Here is a 19,976-nt window from a genome sequence, read left to right on the forward strand (position 1 = left end):
GGGGAAGTTGTACATTTTGAAACATCAGAAACACTTCAATAATCTGGAACAGATCGTTTTGTTTGCGCAGGTCACATATATGAAGCCATAAAATGATTCATACATTTTTTTCACATTGAAAATCAGTTTGCATACTTTCGTCCATTTACAACAAACACTACCTGCATTTAAAATGTACAATTCCAATGACTGATTTTTACATTTACATCATAGTAGCCGGAAGTTGCCCGTTGTTTGTGGTAATTTTGCAGGCTCTCTTTTCCAAACTCATATTTCTGACCCTCATTTGACTATAAACGCATTTCTATACATATAGCAGTTATGTACAGAAAATGACAACCTATGTCTGATGGCCGGGTTTCACTTCAAGTCTCAGGTTTTGTCACATCTGGGAAAAGCTGCTATACAGTTATTCTTAGGCTTGAAGAACAGGGAGTTAGAATTCTTTTTCTTTCTTTCTTTTTTTTTTTTTAATTCCATTTCTCACAGCTCTTTCCCTGGAAGAAAGATCGTCAAATGTGAGACCTGAATACATTTACACGTGGACTCTTGTTATTTTCTTTGAGCAACTGGGAGCATGTCTAGTCAACGCGGTCCCGAACTATCACTGCTTCAAAATGATGTCTCAGGGCAAGTCCTGACATGCGAAACTGATTCTGTTTGTCGTCAGCTGTGAAGCCGTGCACTGCTACGTCAGTAACGCCATGAACTTACTGCCCTTTCACCACGGCTTCCCCAAACTTCAGCGAGATACTGGCTATTCTTCATGGGATGCTTTCTCTGGATCACGTTTCTGTGGTGCATTTATGATGTTCGTCAAGATCATCTCGAAACATACCTGGTAGGATTTTCCTTTCAGTGTGATCAAAGTCTTCAGATACGTGGAGAAGGTATGATGACCAGAACAGCCCATTAAAGGACATTATATTGTTTCATAAAGATTGTTCAAAAACTCCCACGTGTTGATCAAGAAAAGAGGGAGTTCCCTTCCAAAGTGTAGATGGACACAATCTCTTGCAAGTAAACGCTGGATGGATGTTCTGTGATGCTCTCGATATACGTTATATTTATGAGGCCCCAAAGTTGCGGGCAAACAGAATGATAGGTCACCATCAGCTATTCGGACTTTTCTTCTTCAAAATCTGGATACCACTCTGAGGACTGTTGACACGGAAGCCTTCTTTTAACATAGTCATGGTGACGAAAGAACAGCAAAAAGCAGGTCACCAATGCTCGGCTTTCATTACTTCCACGAATGATGTCTTTACAAAATCATCGAGTTTACAGTATGATTCAGGAATGTTTGGCTTTTTACGTCGAGTGGAACCAGAAGTTAATTTCGTGGACTTTGTAGCACGGGCCTGCCTTGTGGGATGTTGCGGAAAACTTGCAGTCTGGCAGCAGTCATGGAGAAGATGGTAGGCTTCCTCACAACGTGATTCGCATACTGACCACGTTTCGGAGTTCGTCATTTAAAAAAAAATCAGTTCCTGCGATGTCTGTATTTGTTCGTCTTATTTGTACAGAACCGTTCCTATTTTCCTAACCCTCACCCTTGCCTTGTAGTAGGTCTGCTTATGGACGAAAGTATACAACAATCAGGTTTACTAAAGTATAGTTCACAACAATAGCATCAATGTTATTCCGTAACTACCTTACACCGTTTATGGCATGTTAACGGCGGAACAGGGAAGAAAGCAGACTCAGACGCAGCAGAAGTAATCGGGTGGGTGGGGATCACGTCATCAACTTGTCACCCACCCTTCCCGCAGTACCCACTGGTCATCTCGCTCTCACCCAACAGCCAATCGGAGATCCTTCCGCGACCTGAAGTATGAACACTGCTTATACTGTGCTCTCAGAACAGTTATCTGAGAATGAAATCAAATTATCAAAACAAAAACATGATCCTCAACAAGGACAACACATAAGAAAGCAACAAAAATACATGAAAGATTTTATTTCTTCTTTATATTGATAATCAAGGTATGTTACAATAAGAAGTAATAAAATGACGATGTCGAAAGTTACAACATCTAAAAATGTAATGATGATAATAATAATAATGACAATACCAATAATAATAATGATGATAACAATAATAATGATAATAATAACATGCAGTTTGGTGAAACAATCTTCAAAAACATGAAACACCTTCACGTATGCATGCTAAATTGAAATCTGGCATTCAGCAGTTTATTACAAGAAGAATCTTGTCATAGAGCCGGTAATCACAGGGAAATCCTCCTGGTATTTAGCTGGACATCACAGGAAGAAAGCCCTTGCCGAAATTATCATCAACAGGATTGTCTTCAGCATCTCTGAAAGCTGTTTGCTGAAGCTCAGTGTAGGTCCCGCCCAGGTCGCAGCAGCACTGACATGGTATACACAATGTGTCAAATCCACGAGATGTGCACAGAACAGCACATGAACCTGTATGCAGTGATCACCAACCCCACAAAGACATTCAACTCGGATAACTTATTTGGATTATCCTTGGCAAGCTGAGTAGCCGACGAATTTCACCACATGTATATATCTCTTCAGGACAGCATGACTGGACAAGAACATTGCCATTGCCACTGTTACTCCTCTGTGATGTCGAATGCAGCGAAGCAAGGCTTGCCCCAGCTGTTCAGCTGTTATTTCCTCAGGTACTGCTCCACAATGTCAGGAGCTTAGATCTGGGATTTGTCATCAGGTACCGTCTCGGTGGCTCACCCCTCGTCTCTTCACCGTCTCTCCCGACGAATTAACGCTTTGGAGAAACTCATATTGGAAGAACATTGTGGCCCCATGGCACACAAAGTGAGCAAACTGCAAAGTGCTGTGGACCAGTTTACAGAAACATCCACTTTGTTTGGAATGGCATTCAGTCCAGGAAAGACTGAGGTCCTCTTTCAAGCAGCCCTGAACAAAATCAAAATGCAACGAGGCATCAGCACAGTTGAAGTTCAACTGAATGTCAACAGCTTTCAGTGTCGATGCAAAAGCAAATGCATAGGTAGACAGCGAGATTTCGTCTCCGATCAGATCAGCAGGCACTTCGAAGATTGAAAGTGGAAAATCAGAAGAAAGGCTTCATTCTGTCCACAAAACTGAGGGTGTACAATGCTGTAGTCCTCTCTTCGCGTCTTTATTTTTTCACAGTTGTGAAATAGGGATCCTGTATCGTCGGCACGAAAAGCAACTTGAACAGTGTAACATAAGATCACCGCTTACAATCATCGACATTCAATGAACGTATTCACCAACCAGGAGGCACAGAAGGGCACACCAAACATAAACTCAATGCTGCAAAAGGCTCAGCTGCACTGGTCTGGCCATGGTGAAGACACACAAAGACCAAGACAGAGATTCGAAGAAACGCTGGAGAATAAACTACAGTTGTATGGCGTTCAACCTCACCAGCTCAAAGCCTCTGCCTCAGACAGATCAGCACGAAGGTCTCTGAGTTTCAAGGCAACATCTGTTCCTTAAGAGGATCACCAAAAGCAAGGAAAAGTCGCCACCCAGCAGCGTTCAAGACAGAACAGACCACAGCGTTTTCCTGTGACATGTGCAAGCATTTTTGCGCTTCCAGTGTTGGACTGCACAGCTACATGCCCCGTCATGGCTGAGTCGAAGACAAAGTCATCGTCGGATCTGACGCGCAGCAACAGACAGAATAAGAACCATTGCGAGCTTTGAATGCAGCAAATAACCTGTCAGTACTGGAGTCACTGCAGTACTCAGCATGTATGAATGGAGTAGCATTTGAGTAAACACGCAAACACTGCCGTCATGTCCCAGCCTCTGCTCGACAACAGCAGGAATGGTACAGCTGAATGGTACAGGAAAGGTGATCACTCACAGTGCAGCTGGTAGGGAGAAGCAAGTCTTCCGGAATTTCGTCTTGTACCACAATGTGAAAAGACGTAAGAAAATTTAAGTACCACTACAACTCTCCTGTCTGTGGCGTGGATAATATACTGCCAGAACACATTCAATCAAATGTGATAGCTAATCAACGTTGACACATAAGAAGCAATAACGATTTCCCTCTCAAACAATCCAAGAATGCCTCAACGTGTATCTATATCGAAGCATCATCGAAAAGTATCAAATTGCTAAACCGGTGTCCACGTCCTGCTTTCAGATCAGATCAATTCAACTTGGCTGAACACGCCACGAAAATGAAACGATGAAACAAAAACTAGGTGATGTAAACACCTCAACATGATCGGAAGAACAGAAATTGAAATAAAAGACTGATCCAAACTAAGGTCACACCAATAAACGTAAATTCAAACAAAAACGTTTATTCTTTCAATCAAATACAGACATATTGTTTCATCTGAGGCGCTGAAATGTATTGCAACGGGGTATTTTTTGTCTCTAGTCCCTCTCAAGATGACAATAACACAGACAACCGAAACAAAGACAGAGTGTGCAAGCAAAATGAGAAGCAGAAACTGTCTGCCGTGGCTGTTTTGTGACACTGGTGTCACAGATGCAAGTATTCAAGACACCCGAGATCTTAATACACGTGTCAGCAAGTTTGTAGCCAAATTTAAAAAAAACAAACTTACTGTAAGGAAACGTTTTCAGATGGACAAAGAAGCTTACAGGAAGAAAACACTTTAATGGAATTTCAAGAGTACATAGGCCAAAATGTACAGTTACGGATCTTAAAAAGAGAAACAATAATTGTGGTAAAACAAAGATAAGTAGCAAGCACATTATTCAACAGCATGTCTGTTTCTATGCTCGGGTCTGTCGACCAAAGGTAAATTCTACTGCTTGCTGAATAGTGCCATCAACAGGATCCCAGCCAGTGAAGATTTCTATCTGCTTGGTGACCACCACAAAGTAGACGCTGACCATGGCTCTTGGCCACCGTGGAACACAGAAGATCAAGCAAAAGGGACAGAGAAAATATTGCTAGGTTTCTGCATCGCCAGCCCCTGTCTTCCACACCAAGATACAAATTACCATGGATATACCCAGACCCCATCATCCCCTGGAGGTCTGTCTGCAGCATACACATCACCGACAGTTACCGCAATATTGACCGCCACACAAACCACTCTGGTTCTTCAGGAAGCTGTGGTGAAGCCAAAGAAACTGCAATGCACCAAATTTGATGGATATTTTGCTCAACGTCGAAAAGATCGCAAGTTTTAAGAAGACCCATCAGTTCATTTCCAGAATTTTATCTTCCCCAGTTATGCCTCAGAGAAGGCAGATAAAATTTATACGATGTGCGCTCTGCATTTACACCATGAGTTACGAATTCTGCGAGGAGGAAAGTGGGGACGCAGACTGGTAAGAAGCCATCCTTGTTGAAAGAGAACCTTTGCCTGCTACAAGGCAGCTACCTTTAACCCATGAAAAGAGGACTGACCCACGAGACGGATCTTGTTCAAAGGCCCAAATGATCATTTGGTGCTGCGCCAGCAACTTCAGGTTGCAAGTCTGCTTAGATTTCCAAAATTTGTCAGATTCTACAATATTACAGACGGGTTTGAAATACAAACGTCTATAGGCCCATCATCAAAGAAGACAGCACCCTGAAATCTATAACAGACAAAGTTACGATGATCGAAAAAGAAATGGAGATGTATGTGCCTTGAACAATTGAAAAAACGGTATCTGCGAAACCCCTTTGCCAGACACTGAGTCTGCCCATTGTGGATAAATCGACCACACAGTGCCTGCTGCAGAGCTCCAGAAGGCAGTTGGCGCGCCTGCTTGTAACAAAGTACGAGGAAGTGATGCACTCCCATCAGAGGTCACCAAGGTAGGGAAACCTGTCATATATCCATCAGCCCTTCTTTGTCTTTGCTGCAGTGAAAATGGAGTCCCTCGATATCATGCAGGATTCAAAATGCTATAATGCAGGATCCAAAACCATAACCTCGTTCAAAGAACAAGGGTAATCACAGTGATTGAAACAGCCCTTCTGAGCATAGTAAGCACTCTTTGCCCTTGTCTTCTCGAGACAGTAACTGCAGGAAAACATATTTACCAAAGCTTTGATTGTGGCTTCAATTCAAGAAGTAGACGCGGATTTCTCAGTCAAAAAGCTGAAAGAGAAAAGGCTTGAGCAAAGGAGATTCTCCACTTGATATTTGTCGACCTCTTCAAAGGCCTTTGACTTCGTCAGCATGAGTGAACAGTTAAGGTTTTGGAAAAACTGGTTGTTTTCCAAACATCGTCCCGATCTGCTGCTCTATGATGGTCTTCTTTCGTAGAAACATGTGCGCACAGTTTGCTTCCATTTAGAATCGTTCGATTCCTTCAGTGGTGTCAGCAAAACAAAGCCATCCAAGCCCCCATATTATTCGACATCTTCATGTTGCTCCTGCCCCGCATCCTTACAGAGTGTTTATCTACACACCAGATCAGATGGACAGCTTTTTAGCCTGACTGGTTTATGCACAATAACAGAGGCCAAGTGCAACCTTCTCAAAGAAAAGCTGCGATGATACCGCACTGGTCTCCAACACGAAGGATTACTTCCGGAATTTGATGATAAGACTGTTCAAGGCTTGTAGAATGAATGAGACTGATTTCATGGCTTTAGATGTCAGCAGGCCACTCTCCGTCTCCACACTTAGCCCCACTCGAGATTTTTGACAGCAAAGAAATACGTGGGCTCCATCATGTCCACAAGCTGTCCCTCGAAGCAGGGACGTCAGAATCGGAAAACGAAAGCCTGTCACCGCCATGGGGAAACTCAGTAAGAGTCTGACAGAACAGCCTTGTAGAAAAATACCAAACCAAAAGTCTACCAGACATTCGTGCTAAGCACAGAGGCATTGACAAACCACATTCAGACAAGAGAAGGATTAAAAAAAAAAAAAAACCAGACAGAAATTGAAGTCCCCCCCCCTCCCCATCCCTCTGCGTTGCCCTCAGACTGATCGTGGGAACAGCCTGACCAAACAGGGTTTGAACACGGACATGTTGGAAAGAACCTCACCCACAAGTCATCCTTCACCCAGCGACCTCTCAGATGACCGAAACATGACCGCTGTGGACGGGGATCGTAACCCAGTAGACCTCTACGGTCAACTTGAGAGAAGGTGTTGATCTGCCAAGCATATGCGTGTGAAAAAGATTCGTGCTGCTTGCTGATGCAGACGATCGAGAAAACATCGCCGAGGACAGATCTTGCTGGAACAAAGCCAGACCTACAAGACTGGGTCAAGCGAGTCGATGAGAAGCGAATCGCACGGCTGATCCAGAAAGTTCATTTCAGTTCAGTCACTCAAGGGGGCGTTATTGCGTTCGGACAAATCCATGTATGCAACTCCACATCTGCTAAGCACATGTCTGACCAGCAGCGTAACCCAACGCGCTTAAGAAAGGCTTGAAAGCAGATTCGAACCAAGCATGTTCGGGTCCAGAATAAGTGGTCTTACACACATCACTGATGCGGGTCTGATCCAGGAAAAGGCAGCGAAAAAAAGCACAGTGCGTCTCCATCAAATTGTTTCTTCAGCCGTAACCACCTCAGCATGTTACAGGAACCATTTCCATTGTAATATAACAGAAGAATAGTACAGACAGATGGCTCGAAAAGTATCCGTAAACAAATGTATGAAAGTACAAAATAGCTTTTTATTATGAAAAATTGTAATTTCATATTAGACAATTTTCGTTCTGCATCTGCTTTAAGGTGACAACTGCAAAATAAGCTTATAAATATTTTTACAGAACACACTGGAAATGCTAATGACTGCAAAACTCATTCCAGTAATCTTTTTTAGAAATGTCTGCTAAAACAAAAAAGATAGTATCCTTTCAGTCACATGCGGATATTCTAAAGACAATTATATAGTGAATGTGAGTGTATATCTGTGTGTGTCTGTGATGTAAGATCGTGTGTGCGTTCGCACAAGTATCTGTCTCTGTGTGTCTGTATGTGTAAGATCGTGTATACGCTCGCACATGTATCTGAGAGTGTGTGCGCGGAGCACGCGCGAGCGTTCATTCACTACGTGTCTGAACATCTCACGAAACATCGCTTCAAACAACAAAAAACTATTTTCTTTTCCGTATGAGGAGGAGAGAAACAACAACCAAACAATAAAAAAAAAAGCGTGTGTCCCGTCTACTACGTGAGAGTACAGTACTTGTAGTTGCTTTGCGTGGAGGGTGGCTAAGCAAGTCCCATACATACTTCTGTTCTGAAGGAGAGCTCCTTTCGGTAGCCATACTGGTAGCCGAAGAGGCAGGGGTGGTCCACAGGTTCCCCGGATCCATTGGCGTTGGCCACGGTGATGGAGCACTTCCCGTAGGTGATGTTGGCAGAGTGCCAGTCTAGGTCCCCCAGCTGCTGGGGGCTGGAGGTGGTGTTGGTGGGGGCTGCGCATCTTTGGCCCTCCACAGCACGCCCTGCAAGCAATGTAATGTAATGTAATATAATGTAATGTCATGCAATGCAATGCAATACAACACGAGACAATGCAAGACACTACACGTCCCTCCGTGGACGCTGATGGATTTCTTGAAAGAAGTGAACATTTTTAATCAGATTTGAAGGTTTTAAAGTCTGGAAGGTTTTTAAACTTTTGAGTGGAACGCTTGAAGCGGTGACTAATTTTTATTGTAACTTTTTTTTTTTTTTTTTTTTTTTTTTTTACCCTTCACTTGAAGTAGATGCAAACGTAGCAATAGCCTTGAGATGGCCTTCGTGGTCAACGAGGCTCTAAGCACCATAATTTTGATTTGAGGACAATACAATATACGATACGATGCAATACAATACAATGCAATGCGATGCAATATGAAGCAGTGTAACACGACGCCATGCAATACAAACCAATGCAATATAGAATGCAACGCAGTACAACGCAATGAAATACATCTTCATAAAATCCAGCTGGAAATCATGTGTGCGTTCAAAGGCTCGTTACGACTCACACCACAGTGTATAAGCTCGCAGATTAGGTCTCGCATAATAAGAAACAACTGGTAGCAGTTGTGTGTATGTATGTGTGTGTGTACAGAGAGAGAGAGCCCTAGCATTAGCTCTGTATATCTATCTATCTATCTATCTATCTATCTATCTATCTATCTATATATATATATATATATATATATATATGTATGTATGTATGTATATAAGGAGAGAGAGAGACAGACCTAGCATTAATCTCTCTGTCTCTCTGTCTCGCGCACTCACTACAGAGACAGAGACCGGTTGATAGAATAGAGACAGAGACAGATATAATCTATGTTCGAGGAGATGATGCGATGGCCCTGGGGACCGAAGAGGGAGAGGGGGGGGTGGCGGAGGAGGGAGGTGGAGGACAGGGTGGTCGAACTTTGAGCTCAAGGTCGGCTGACCAGTGGAAATCATCAAACCGTGTCGCAGCAACTGACCAGTCCAGAAGAGAGGCCGGAGGGGACGGGTCGAACTTTGAGCTCAAGGTCGGCTGACCAGTGGAAATCAACAAGCCGTGTCGCAGCAACTGACCAGTCCAGAAGAGAGGCCGGAGGGGACGTGGGGTGGTGGTACTCTGCCCTTTCTGCTGCCAATGCTGGCTCGGAAATAAGCTTTTAACGAGCTTGAGATCTAAGCTTTGTGGCTGGTTGTGAGTGGCAACGGGTCTGTGTGTGTGCGTGCGTGCGTGTGTGTGTGTGTGTGTGTGTGTGTGTGTGTGTGTGTGTCTGGTGATAGTGGCTCAAAGCCTATGCAAGTGAAAGAAGATTATGAGCAAGCCATGTGTGTGTGTGTGTGTGTGAGAGAGAGAGAGAGAGAGACAGAAAAACAGAAAAAGGGATAGGGAGACATAGTTTTCTAAAGTCGTTTTTGTTTCTGTGTTCCCGCTGGTTTTTTTGTTTTTTTTTGTTTTTTTTATTTGACTTGTATCTGTGAATACATACAGGATACAGCGCTTGTGTCAAAAATCTGTAAAACATATGGTTATAATTCAAACATACAAGTAAAACATCCGTCGATGGTCCGGTAAAAAAAACAAAAAAACAGGCTTTTGATCGATATGAACTGAACTGAATTCGATTGATATGGACAGCATAAAAATTACTCCACTGTAGTCTTTGTGTTCATAGCGTCCCCGACACAACAACATGCAAAAGAAAGAAAATAAAAAGAATCGACTACAGCCACCAACTAGAACCAGCCAAGTGCTTTAAAAAAAAACAAAAAAAACAAAAACAAAAAAAAACATGGAACAACACACACACACACACACACTAAAAAGGACCTACATGTTAAGCTGTTTGCTAAGCATGGTGGAGAGAGGGTGTAAATACCATTAGTATTGCACACATGTCCTCCAGACCCGCGCTCACTTGATTTCCTCTCTCACTTCCACGCTGTTGTCGCCAGCACCATTGTTTCGGCCATTGCCACAGCGAACGCCTTGTTTTCGGCCTTCTCTGTGTATGTCAGCTACGTTTATCAATTCAAGTCCTAATCGGGTTCTGTCCTTAGGTGGTAATAATTCTGACATTCTCAGTTAATAAACGAACGTTCAAGATTACTCCTGGTTGACAAAGGTCTTCAGGTGGTAATAATTCTGACATTCTCAGTTAATAAACGAACGTTCAAGATTACTCCTGGTTGACAAAGGTCTTCAGGTGGTAATAATTCTGACATTCTCAGTTAATAAACGAACGTTCAAGATTACTCCTGGCTGACAAAGGTATTAGGTGGAAATAATTCTGATATTTTCAGTTAATAAACGAACGTTCAAGATTACTCCTGGTTGACAAAGGTATTAGGTGGAAATAATTCTGATATTTTCAGTTAATAAACGAACGTTCAAGATTACTCCTGGTTGACAAAGGTCTTTAGGTGGTAATAATTCTGACATTCTCAGTTAATAAACGAACGTTCAAGATTACTCCTGGCTGACAAAGGTATTAGGTGGAAATAATTCTGATATTTTCAGTTAATAAACGAACGTTCAAGGTTACTACTGGTTCACAACCCCCTTCGGGCGCTTAGAAACGAACACATTACGCATTTTGTTCGGTTAAACGTGGTTTTTAAAGTTGGTGTATCCCGTGTATTGTAAACGACGAACGCCAAGCAGTATGAGTAATGACTGGTCCTTGTTTGAGACAGAGTCGGATATGCATGGGATTGCTGATCCACTGTTCTGTTCACCAGTTCTTCTTCTGCGTTCACTCGTATGCACACGAGTGGGCTTTTACGTGTATGACCGTTTTTACCCCGCCATGTCGGCAGCCGTACTCCGTTTTCGGGGGTGTGCATGCTGGGTATGTTCTTGTTTCCATAACCCACCGAACGCTGACATGGATTACAGGATCTTTAACTTGCGTATTTGATCTTCTGCTTGCATATACACACAAAGGGGGTTCAGGCACGAGCAGGTCTGCACATACGTTGACCTGGGAGATCGTAAAAATCTCCACCCTTTACCCACCAGGCGCCGTCATCGTGATTCGAACCCGGGACCCTCAGACTGACAGTCCAACGCTGTAACTACTCGGCTATTGCGCCCGTCCTTGTTCACCAGTAACCAGGGTTCCATGTCCCCTTTCGGCATGGTGTTGTGTCCTAGGGAAATTCGCTTGACTCCACAGTTTTCTTCACTCCACCCAGGTGTGAAAGTGAACCCGACTTAAGTTGGAGAAGGTTAAAAGGGCGAAAAGAGAGGATTGGGCCGCGCCTTCTTTAAGCCGATTCCTTAAAAGAGTGGATGTGAATTCACTGCAAAGATGTCCGTAAATGGATATGGGAACTTAAACCTTGAACCCTTTTTATCGTAAATGTGAGTGCAAGGGGATTGGCTACGTCACACCCAGCTGACGAAGACGAATTTCATTCACAAACTGCTCACAGGTGAAAAGTCAGTCAGCAACCTCGAGTGCCCGTTCTGAACGGAGAGCGAGTCAGAATTGCACACACATCTAAGGACAGCACCCCCAAAGGGACTGTGACGTAGGTGTGTACCTGCCAGGTAATTGTAACTCAACAAACACCGTGGCCGAATAAAAGTTCGGTTAATCATCTTAATCAATAGTACCCACTCCTCGCTGGGGAAAGTTAGGACTGACCCTTGTCCCGCCCCAACTCTCCCTCCTCCCCCCCCCCCCCCCCGCCCACCCCTCCCCCCACCCCCTGCCCAATCTCTGTTCCCGATTGCCAGCTTTTCACTACTGGCCAAGAGTTTGTTGCTTACGTACGATAATGTCGACACTTGTGCGCTCTTTTCAACAGCATTTTTATGTGGGTTCGCCCCACCCCCCACATCCTCACCATAAGACAAAAACTTCAGCTTGTGATAAAAACCAGCAAAGCTTCGTTGAATCTGATTAATCGATGTCGTTTATCTAGATAGGTGTAATGATCTCCAAGTAGATATTGGTAAACTGCTTATGCGTCGACAATGTGTCCACTGGTTACACTTTCACTAGCTGCTTTGCGAACAGAATAGACGTACGTAACATGTTGTAAATTGAGTTGGAAAACTATAAATCGTTCGAAACTAAGGACTCTTCTGAATTGACATGAACAGCATATATATATATATATATATATATATATATATATAGAGAGAGAGAGAGAGAGAGAGAGAGAGAGAGGTGCGTGTGTGTGGATAGATATACACACCAGATCATACCGTGGGGAGAACATATTGGATAGCTGAGGCACGTCAAAACTAGCTCATGCGATAGTGAGATCAAATAATTGAGAAACTGAATAATTACCACTTGCAGGAATGGAGGGCTTGGATAACTTATTAATATATCTATCTATCTAGATAGATATATATATTTATACATAAATATTCATAGTTCTATATATATATATATATATATATATATATAGTTGTGATACATATACAACCACAATGATAAACATATAATGAGGCAAACATGCCAACGGGTGTGAACGAAGGGAAACTCACCAAGCACAACCCTACGGAAATCGGGTACTTCAAACAGAAAATTATTAAATGCTTAAAAAATAAAAATAAAAAAAGCACACACACAACAAACTAGGTAAATAAGTAACTAACTGAGTAACTAACTAAAGAACTGACTCAGTGAATGAATATCTTACTAACAAAATAAATAAATACCTGGTATGAAAAAGAAGAGAGAGAGAGAGAGAAGAAGAAGAAGAAGAAGAAGACACAGAGAGGAGTAGAAACAAAGAAACGAAGGAATGGAAGTGGGACAGGGGAGAGTCCGATACACGATTATAGTGTACATATCAACATGTCGATGTTTCGTTTGAATTAACTCATGCATCCCAAAAAAGAAAGAAAAAAAAAAAAAAAAAAAGAGCGACCCTTATCCGCGCAGTGTGTTGCCTGGCAGTTCAGACACGCGATCGTCCACGAGTGACTAAAAAAAAATATATATATATATATTTAAATAGGGTCTTTGCTTGCACCAACCAGTAAAAAAAGTTGTGTGCCCAATATCAGGAAACGTATTGGTCTATACAATGTATCCCCATACTAGTACGGACCAGACGTTGTGAGCATAGCAGTAGGTCGACGTGGGGGGGAAAAAAAGAAAAAAAAGAAAAGAAAAAGAGTGCAGTCAATCCTAGCATGATCCCGTAGACTGATGGAACGTTTTACCCAGCAACGGGAAATCGACCGTAAAATACCAATCCACTGCTACCCCCCGCTCCCCCCCCCCCCCCCCGCTCCCCCCAACACCCTTCCTATACCACCCCTCACCCCGCCCCCGTCCCACCTCCTACCCGTCCACTACCCCGCCCCCGAAAACCGTTCTACGTTTGACCTTTTGGCTTTCGCACGCTCGCTCGCTCTCTCTCTCTCTCGCTCTGTCTCTCCAGAAAATGAAATCCATTCAATTCTCTCTCTCTCTCTCTTTTTTTTCTCCCTCATCTATTTAAATGGTGTTATAACTGTTACTTTTTTTTTAACATGTGCATGCTTATTTTAGCCTCATTTATTTGGTGTTTAAAAAAAAAATTCAGTATCTATATATTTTTTATCATTACTATTTATTCATTGATCGATCATTATCTTGACCTATGTTAATTTTCATTTTTTTGGTACTATCTCTCTTTCTCTCTATCTGTCCCCTTATATCTCTCTCCTCTTATTCTCCTCTATTTAGTGTTGTAAATGTCAAATTACCATGACTATAATATGCGTGCTGTACTGATATAATGGTTTTCCCCTTTGTTTATGTCACTGTTTCCCCTTCGAAAGCTGCATGAAAAAAAAGCAGCATTATTTTACTTACTGTATTACCCTCAGTAAAATAAAATTTATTTAATTCACTGCAATTCTCTCTCACTCTCGTCAAGCAAGGGCCGCCATTTTTAAAAGTGCGGTTTGTGGTTTTTCAGTTACTGCGTCCGGTGGGTGAAGTCAGCCGTGGAATTCACTCATTCCTACTCCACCACAACCCCCCCCACCCCCCCCCACCCTTCCCCCTTTCCCTTCCTTCCTCTCTTCTCCCACCCTCCTTGCTTCCTTTTTCCTCCCTCCCTCCCATAATTATTTGCTTTTTCTCCCACCGACTTCTTGACTGGGATGCCACGTGTAGAGCATATGCATTCAACCTTCCTTCCACCTCGATGCTTTTGGAAAATCAACAAATGATTCAAATAACTTGAGAGGCATAAATCATGTAAGCATGCGTCCAGCATTAAAATTCACGACAATTGTTTACCACTTTTAAAAAGCACACAGGTAAGAAATAATGTGAATGAAAGCGTTTTTTGTCTTATGGTAGATTTCTTTTCTTTTCCATCTTTTCGGCAAACGAAGAAAGGCATGTGTAGAGCAGTTAAAATAGAAGATTGATGGGAAAACAGAACTGAATGAAAATCGATGTGCTCCGTGCATTTGCATGCAACTGAGGCCGCGAAAAACAACAACAAAACTGTTGTAAGGACGAAAGAAGAGAATACAAATGCCTTTGATGCCGACGTGGTCAAGGGTGCGATGCTACAATGACAGACATAAGTACCAAAAGAAAAAAGAAAAAAAACGGGGGTGGGTGGCGACTGCAAAAATCAAAGAAATAAATCTCTCAAAAAGCTGTACTCCACATACACGTCAGACAGTACGTATTTTCCATTGTGTAAATCTGATGGCGTCATCCTTCAGTAAAATTACCTCGTCCTCTCCTCTTCCCCGTCCTGCCTGCCTCCTACCCCACAATCCACACCCTAACCCACCCACACACAGTGCACCTTCACCCCCTCCCCCCCCCCCCTTCCTGTTGGTCCCGCTTCCCGCTATCATTCTTGCTCCAACCCGAAACCCGAAGGCGCGCTGAGCTGGAAGCGGTAATTCCCAGCCCCATTCAGCCTGTCAGCCGTGAACAATCCTTTTGACCTTTTAAACCCGCCTGCCCCGAAGGGTCGTGGCCATCGCGGGTAAAACCATGGCCCATCACAGAGGATAAGGGAGCCCACTCTTTCCCCCCCAATGCCCATGCAAGAGAGCCGAATAAACGGACGGAGTATTCCTATTTTCTTGGGCTTTGTATGCCTGTGCAGCTTTCTTTTCCGGAGTCCTAGGTTTGAGACATAAAGTGATTTTAAAAGGAACCAAATGATAATAATGATGAGGGAATAATAACAAAGAAGGAATGAGAATGATTCCAAGTCAAATTATGCGCAGAACACAGAAGGTCTGCACTTTGCCATATTCTTTTTCAACAGATGTCTCATATAACACTGGAGAAACAAGATTGCACACACACACACACACACACACACACACACACACACACACACACACATACACACACACACACACACACACACACAAATGCGCGCGCGCGTGCGTATAATTATAATAACCTTGGGTATTGTGCAAGTCTAAAGCAGAGATAACCACTATGACAGAGCACAGAGAAAAAAAGAGTTATGACATTATTTCTGGAAATTATCATTAAACATGCAACACCGATTTCTCTAAACAACAGAATAATCATACTGAAAAACAAAGAAACTGGGGTAATAAATGCAAGTATAAAAAAAAAATAAATTAAAAAATAAAAACCTTCTGTTATTTGGAAATATTTTTTGGAAATATTCAGCTTTTCGGTTTTTCAAAAAAGATTCAGTCTGTGGCAAAAGTTTGACACGTGTTAAGGAACCCCGGTCAACGAAGGAAGTACCCCAAGAAGAATTCTGTTAAAAATTCAGAAGGCAATGCATGAAGACTCCACCCTTAGAAAATAAACGAATTAACAAAAATATAAGAGGCTGTAACAATTCAAATGACCATAGCTTTTTCTTCTTTTTTTTTCTTTTTTTCTTTTTTTTTAAAGTCTGATAAAACTAAGATTAGAAACCACAGTATAACGCAGTCATATCATTTCTTTTACTTCTGAGAGGTAATTCATTTTGACGTTAAAAGCTGAGGTAAGCGCGAGCGTTCGATATCCCATTGATTTCAATCAGCCAGGAACTCCTTTTGTCTGACGTTCATGTAACAATAAAGCTTTTGATACCCGCACTGAACACAAAGGTAACCTGCGGCTGGAAGGGTGTGTGTGTGTGTGTGTGTGTGTGGCAGGGGGTGTGGGAGACGGGGGTTGGGGGTATGATGTGGAGGGCGGGGAGGGAGTGGGGATTGGAGATCAAGTTGTCAGACAAGGAAGGTTTTTACAATGTGCTTTTGTCTGGTTGGTCTCTGTATATGGTTTCGTTGGTTATTTGCTTGGTCGGTTGTGCGCTTCAAGTTCTTATAGTAGGCACTTCTGCCTCATGCGACTCGGCGCGTGTGGACTAAGTCCATTCACTTCAAAGACTTGAAATCTATTGGCCATGTTGTGCGTGCTCTTTCCCTCCCACCCCCAACCATCCTTCACTCCACACACCCACACACGTTGTAGATTGAAAACAATATAAAATAAAATTAAAATTAAAAAAAATAATAATTAAAAAAAAACATCTGTCAATCCCTCGCAGCCAGTCGAGTGCAATCTCGATATTGATGGCATTGCAACATTAAAAACTAAAACACTATCCAAAGTTTCCACACGAAGAGTTTGTCGAATATTATTTTAAATAACGACAATAAATCACAAAACTCGAATTTCCGTCGGTCTTCGTCTGTAGAATAGTTACAAAATTTATGTCTTTCTTTTATCCTTCTTCTTCAAAGTAGTCAACATTTATTTATTTTTCTTTCTAAGTGAGGTAAAAATTAAACAAAACAAAAAAGGCGTGCTTTAACGTGTTACTCCCACCATGATTAAGGCTGTTACACAACTGGATATTCAAATAACTTTTTTTTCTTTCTTTTTTTTTTCAACACTTCAGGAAAATAGGTCAATGACTGGGCAACGAACGACCCCGATTTGTCTTTAATTCAGATCAGCGGATACGTGTCTTTTGTCAGTTACAGACTTTCATAGTTTCATACAGTCCATGCGATGTGCACGTGTTTTTTTCGTATCAGAAAGAAACGCCTCCGACATTTAACACACACACACACACACACACACACAAATGAAACCTAGCAGGCTTGTAATGTCCAGCATTAAACATTTATGTTCGCTTGGCCTGCTGTTTTCCCAGTATTTTGTGGTTTTGTTCTTTAATATCATGTTCCAGTTCTGAGTACTAAAGTAGGGGCTTTGCGTGTCCACACACGTCTTCGTGTGTGCGTGCCCATGCACTTGTGTGAGATTCTTAGCGGTTTGATTCTTACATCGTATGAATAATTAAACTAAAAAAAACAAAACAAACAATTAAACAAACAAAACAAGTTTTCTTTTATCTCCAAACCTCACGCTACTCCCGTGACACAAACATTTCGTGCAGAGTGACACTGAAACTGTGCACGTTCACTGTACGTGACAGATTCGCGCCAGGTGGCAATTTGTGTCTGAACAGGAATGGCGGTGGTCAGAGGAGGGAAAAAAAAAAACCGGCAAAGGCGAAGCCTTCCCACATGGGAACGTTGATAAATGCATGAGAAAGATCGGGAGCGAGGTAACAGGACCTCAGCTGGCGTGCCAACAGAGCCTCTGTGGTGCCGGTGCCCCTACCGGTGTCGTGCTTTGTAAATCTGCCCCACACCAAAATTCACCCCCACCCCCTTCCCGGACATTTACTAACTGAAGGTATGCAGGGATTTTTCTTTTTGTTAAGGGTTTGGGAGGGGCGGGGGACTTTGATACAGAGCATATACTATGTAGCCACATTCCACCTCCATTTCTGGCACTTCATCCCACTCATCAAAACATTCTCCTCCACCCTCTTAGCCCGCCCCCCGCCCCCCTCCTCACACACTGTGGATTTGGTGGAATGTATGTCCATGTTTGTGTGTGTGTGTGTGTGTGTGTGTGTGTGTGTGTGTGTGTGTATACGTGCGTGTGAGGAGGGGTAGGTGGCAGAGGCAATCAGAATGGTAAGTCTGGAGGAATGCTCTCAGAATGTCCAACCCTCGCCCCACCAAAATCTCCATACATCTTTCCACGTTTGCTCACCCAAGCAGAAAATCTGGACCACAGACCAGGGGAAGGGGAGGAGAGAGCGTGGCGGGAGTGACGGGGTGTGTGGAGAGGGAGGAGGAAAAGGGGGAGAGAAGCGCTGTAAATGCTAAACACCTCGAATAGGTCCAAACCGGGCTCACACCTCTTACACCCAAAACTCCACCACCGCCACCATCGCTCCAGTCACCCATCCCCCCCCCCCCGCAACCCCCCGCCTTCCGTCCCCCACCTCTTCCCCCGTCCCCACAGAGAACGAACCGAAGGCAGGTGTGAACGGTCCCCATAAACGTGAACTGGTTGCCTTCAACGAAAATTTCAATAGCACGCTAGGAGGTACTGGCCTCCTGTGAGCTGTCATATGCCCACACCAAAAGAACTTATCGAATCCATTTTTGATTGTTGTTGTAGTAGTTGTTGTTGGTTGTTGGGTTTTTTTATGCTTGTTGTTGTTGGTGGTGGTGGTAGCAGTGGGATGGTGGTGGTATTTTGTTTAGTACTAATGGCTGTTATCTGTGATATATTCGCCCAATGTTGTTTTGTTTGTTTGTTTTCTCTGTGTGTGTGTTTGTGTTTGTGTGTATGTGTGTGTGTGTGTGTGTGTGTGTGTGTGTGTGTGTGTTTTCTGTGCTTTGCTTTTCCTCCTGGGTGGTATAAAATGGATGGGGAACGTGTTTTTTTTTCTTCCCCTTCTCTGCACCGTAGCTGTCTGGCGCATCTGGCGGCTGCACTTAACGTGAAGGTGTGCCAGCAACACTAACGCCGACTTGGCTCAGGCCTCCGCCGAATGCTCGCTGGACCTCCTGTAATTACGTGGTAGACGTAGAGGTAAAAGCCCCTCCAGACGTCATTTCACCGTCAGGATATTGACTTCCAAGCTTCAGCTTGTACAAAGAAAACCTATGGCGCTGGTAAAAAGTTTCGAAGAGTTCCAGCTTTCAGCATGTACAAGAAAAACCATGAGTGCTAGACACACACACACAAAAAAAAAAAGTTTCGAAGCGTTCCAAATTTCAGCATGTACAAGAAAACCTAGGGTGCCAGAAAAAAAAAAAAGGTTTGAAGCTTTCAGCTTGTACAAGAAAACCTAGGGTGCTAGGGGAAAAGAAAAAAAAAAGATTCGAAGCGTTCCAGCTTTCGACATTTACAAGAAAACCATGAGTGCTAGACAAAAAAAAAAAAAAAAAAAAAAAAAAAAAAGTTTCGAAGTGTCCCAAATTTCAGCTTGAACAAGAAAACCATGAGTGCTCGACAAAAGTGTTAGAAAAAAAAAAGTTTCGAAGCGTTCTATACATCTGTCTGCACTCTCCTTCAATTCAATATTCTGGCCTGCCCCTTGCTGAATTCTATGTATGTCTGTGACAGATTTTGTTTTCATTGGACTGCTTGAAACATGTTTTCTGTGTCGCAGGCAACATAATTTATGTTGATACAAAAGTTTGTTTTTGGGTTGTTTTTTTGTTTGTTTTTTGTTGTTGTTTTTTTTTTCGCGAAATGTCTGAACGATTACCTGGGCACGCGTGATACAAAACTGTGTC

At 42.9% G+C, this 19,976-nt stretch overlaps 1 protein-coding gene across 1 annotated transcript in view; it reads right to left on the minus strand.

Moving 5' to 3' along the window:
• The window catches only part of LOC143296949 (solute carrier family 22 member 6-B-like), a 32,046-nt gene that overhangs the window by 7,270 nt on the left and 4,800 nt on the right, over window positions 1–19,976 (minus strand). Inside the window, exon 2 of the mRNA XM_076608995.1 lies at window positions 8,174–8,388. Coding sequence (XP_076465110.1) covers window positions 8,174–8,388 — 215 coding nt within the window. The remainder of the gene's footprint in view (window positions 1–8,173; window positions 8,389–19,976) is intronic.

Source organism: Babylonia areolata, chromosome 22 (assembly GCF_041734735.1).
Source record: "Babylonia areolata isolate BAREFJ2019XMU chromosome 22, ASM4173473v1, whole genome shotgun sequence".
In the NCBI taxonomy this organism is placed as follows: Eukaryota; Metazoa; Mollusca; class Gastropoda; order Neogastropoda; family Buccinidae; genus Babylonia; species Babylonia areolata.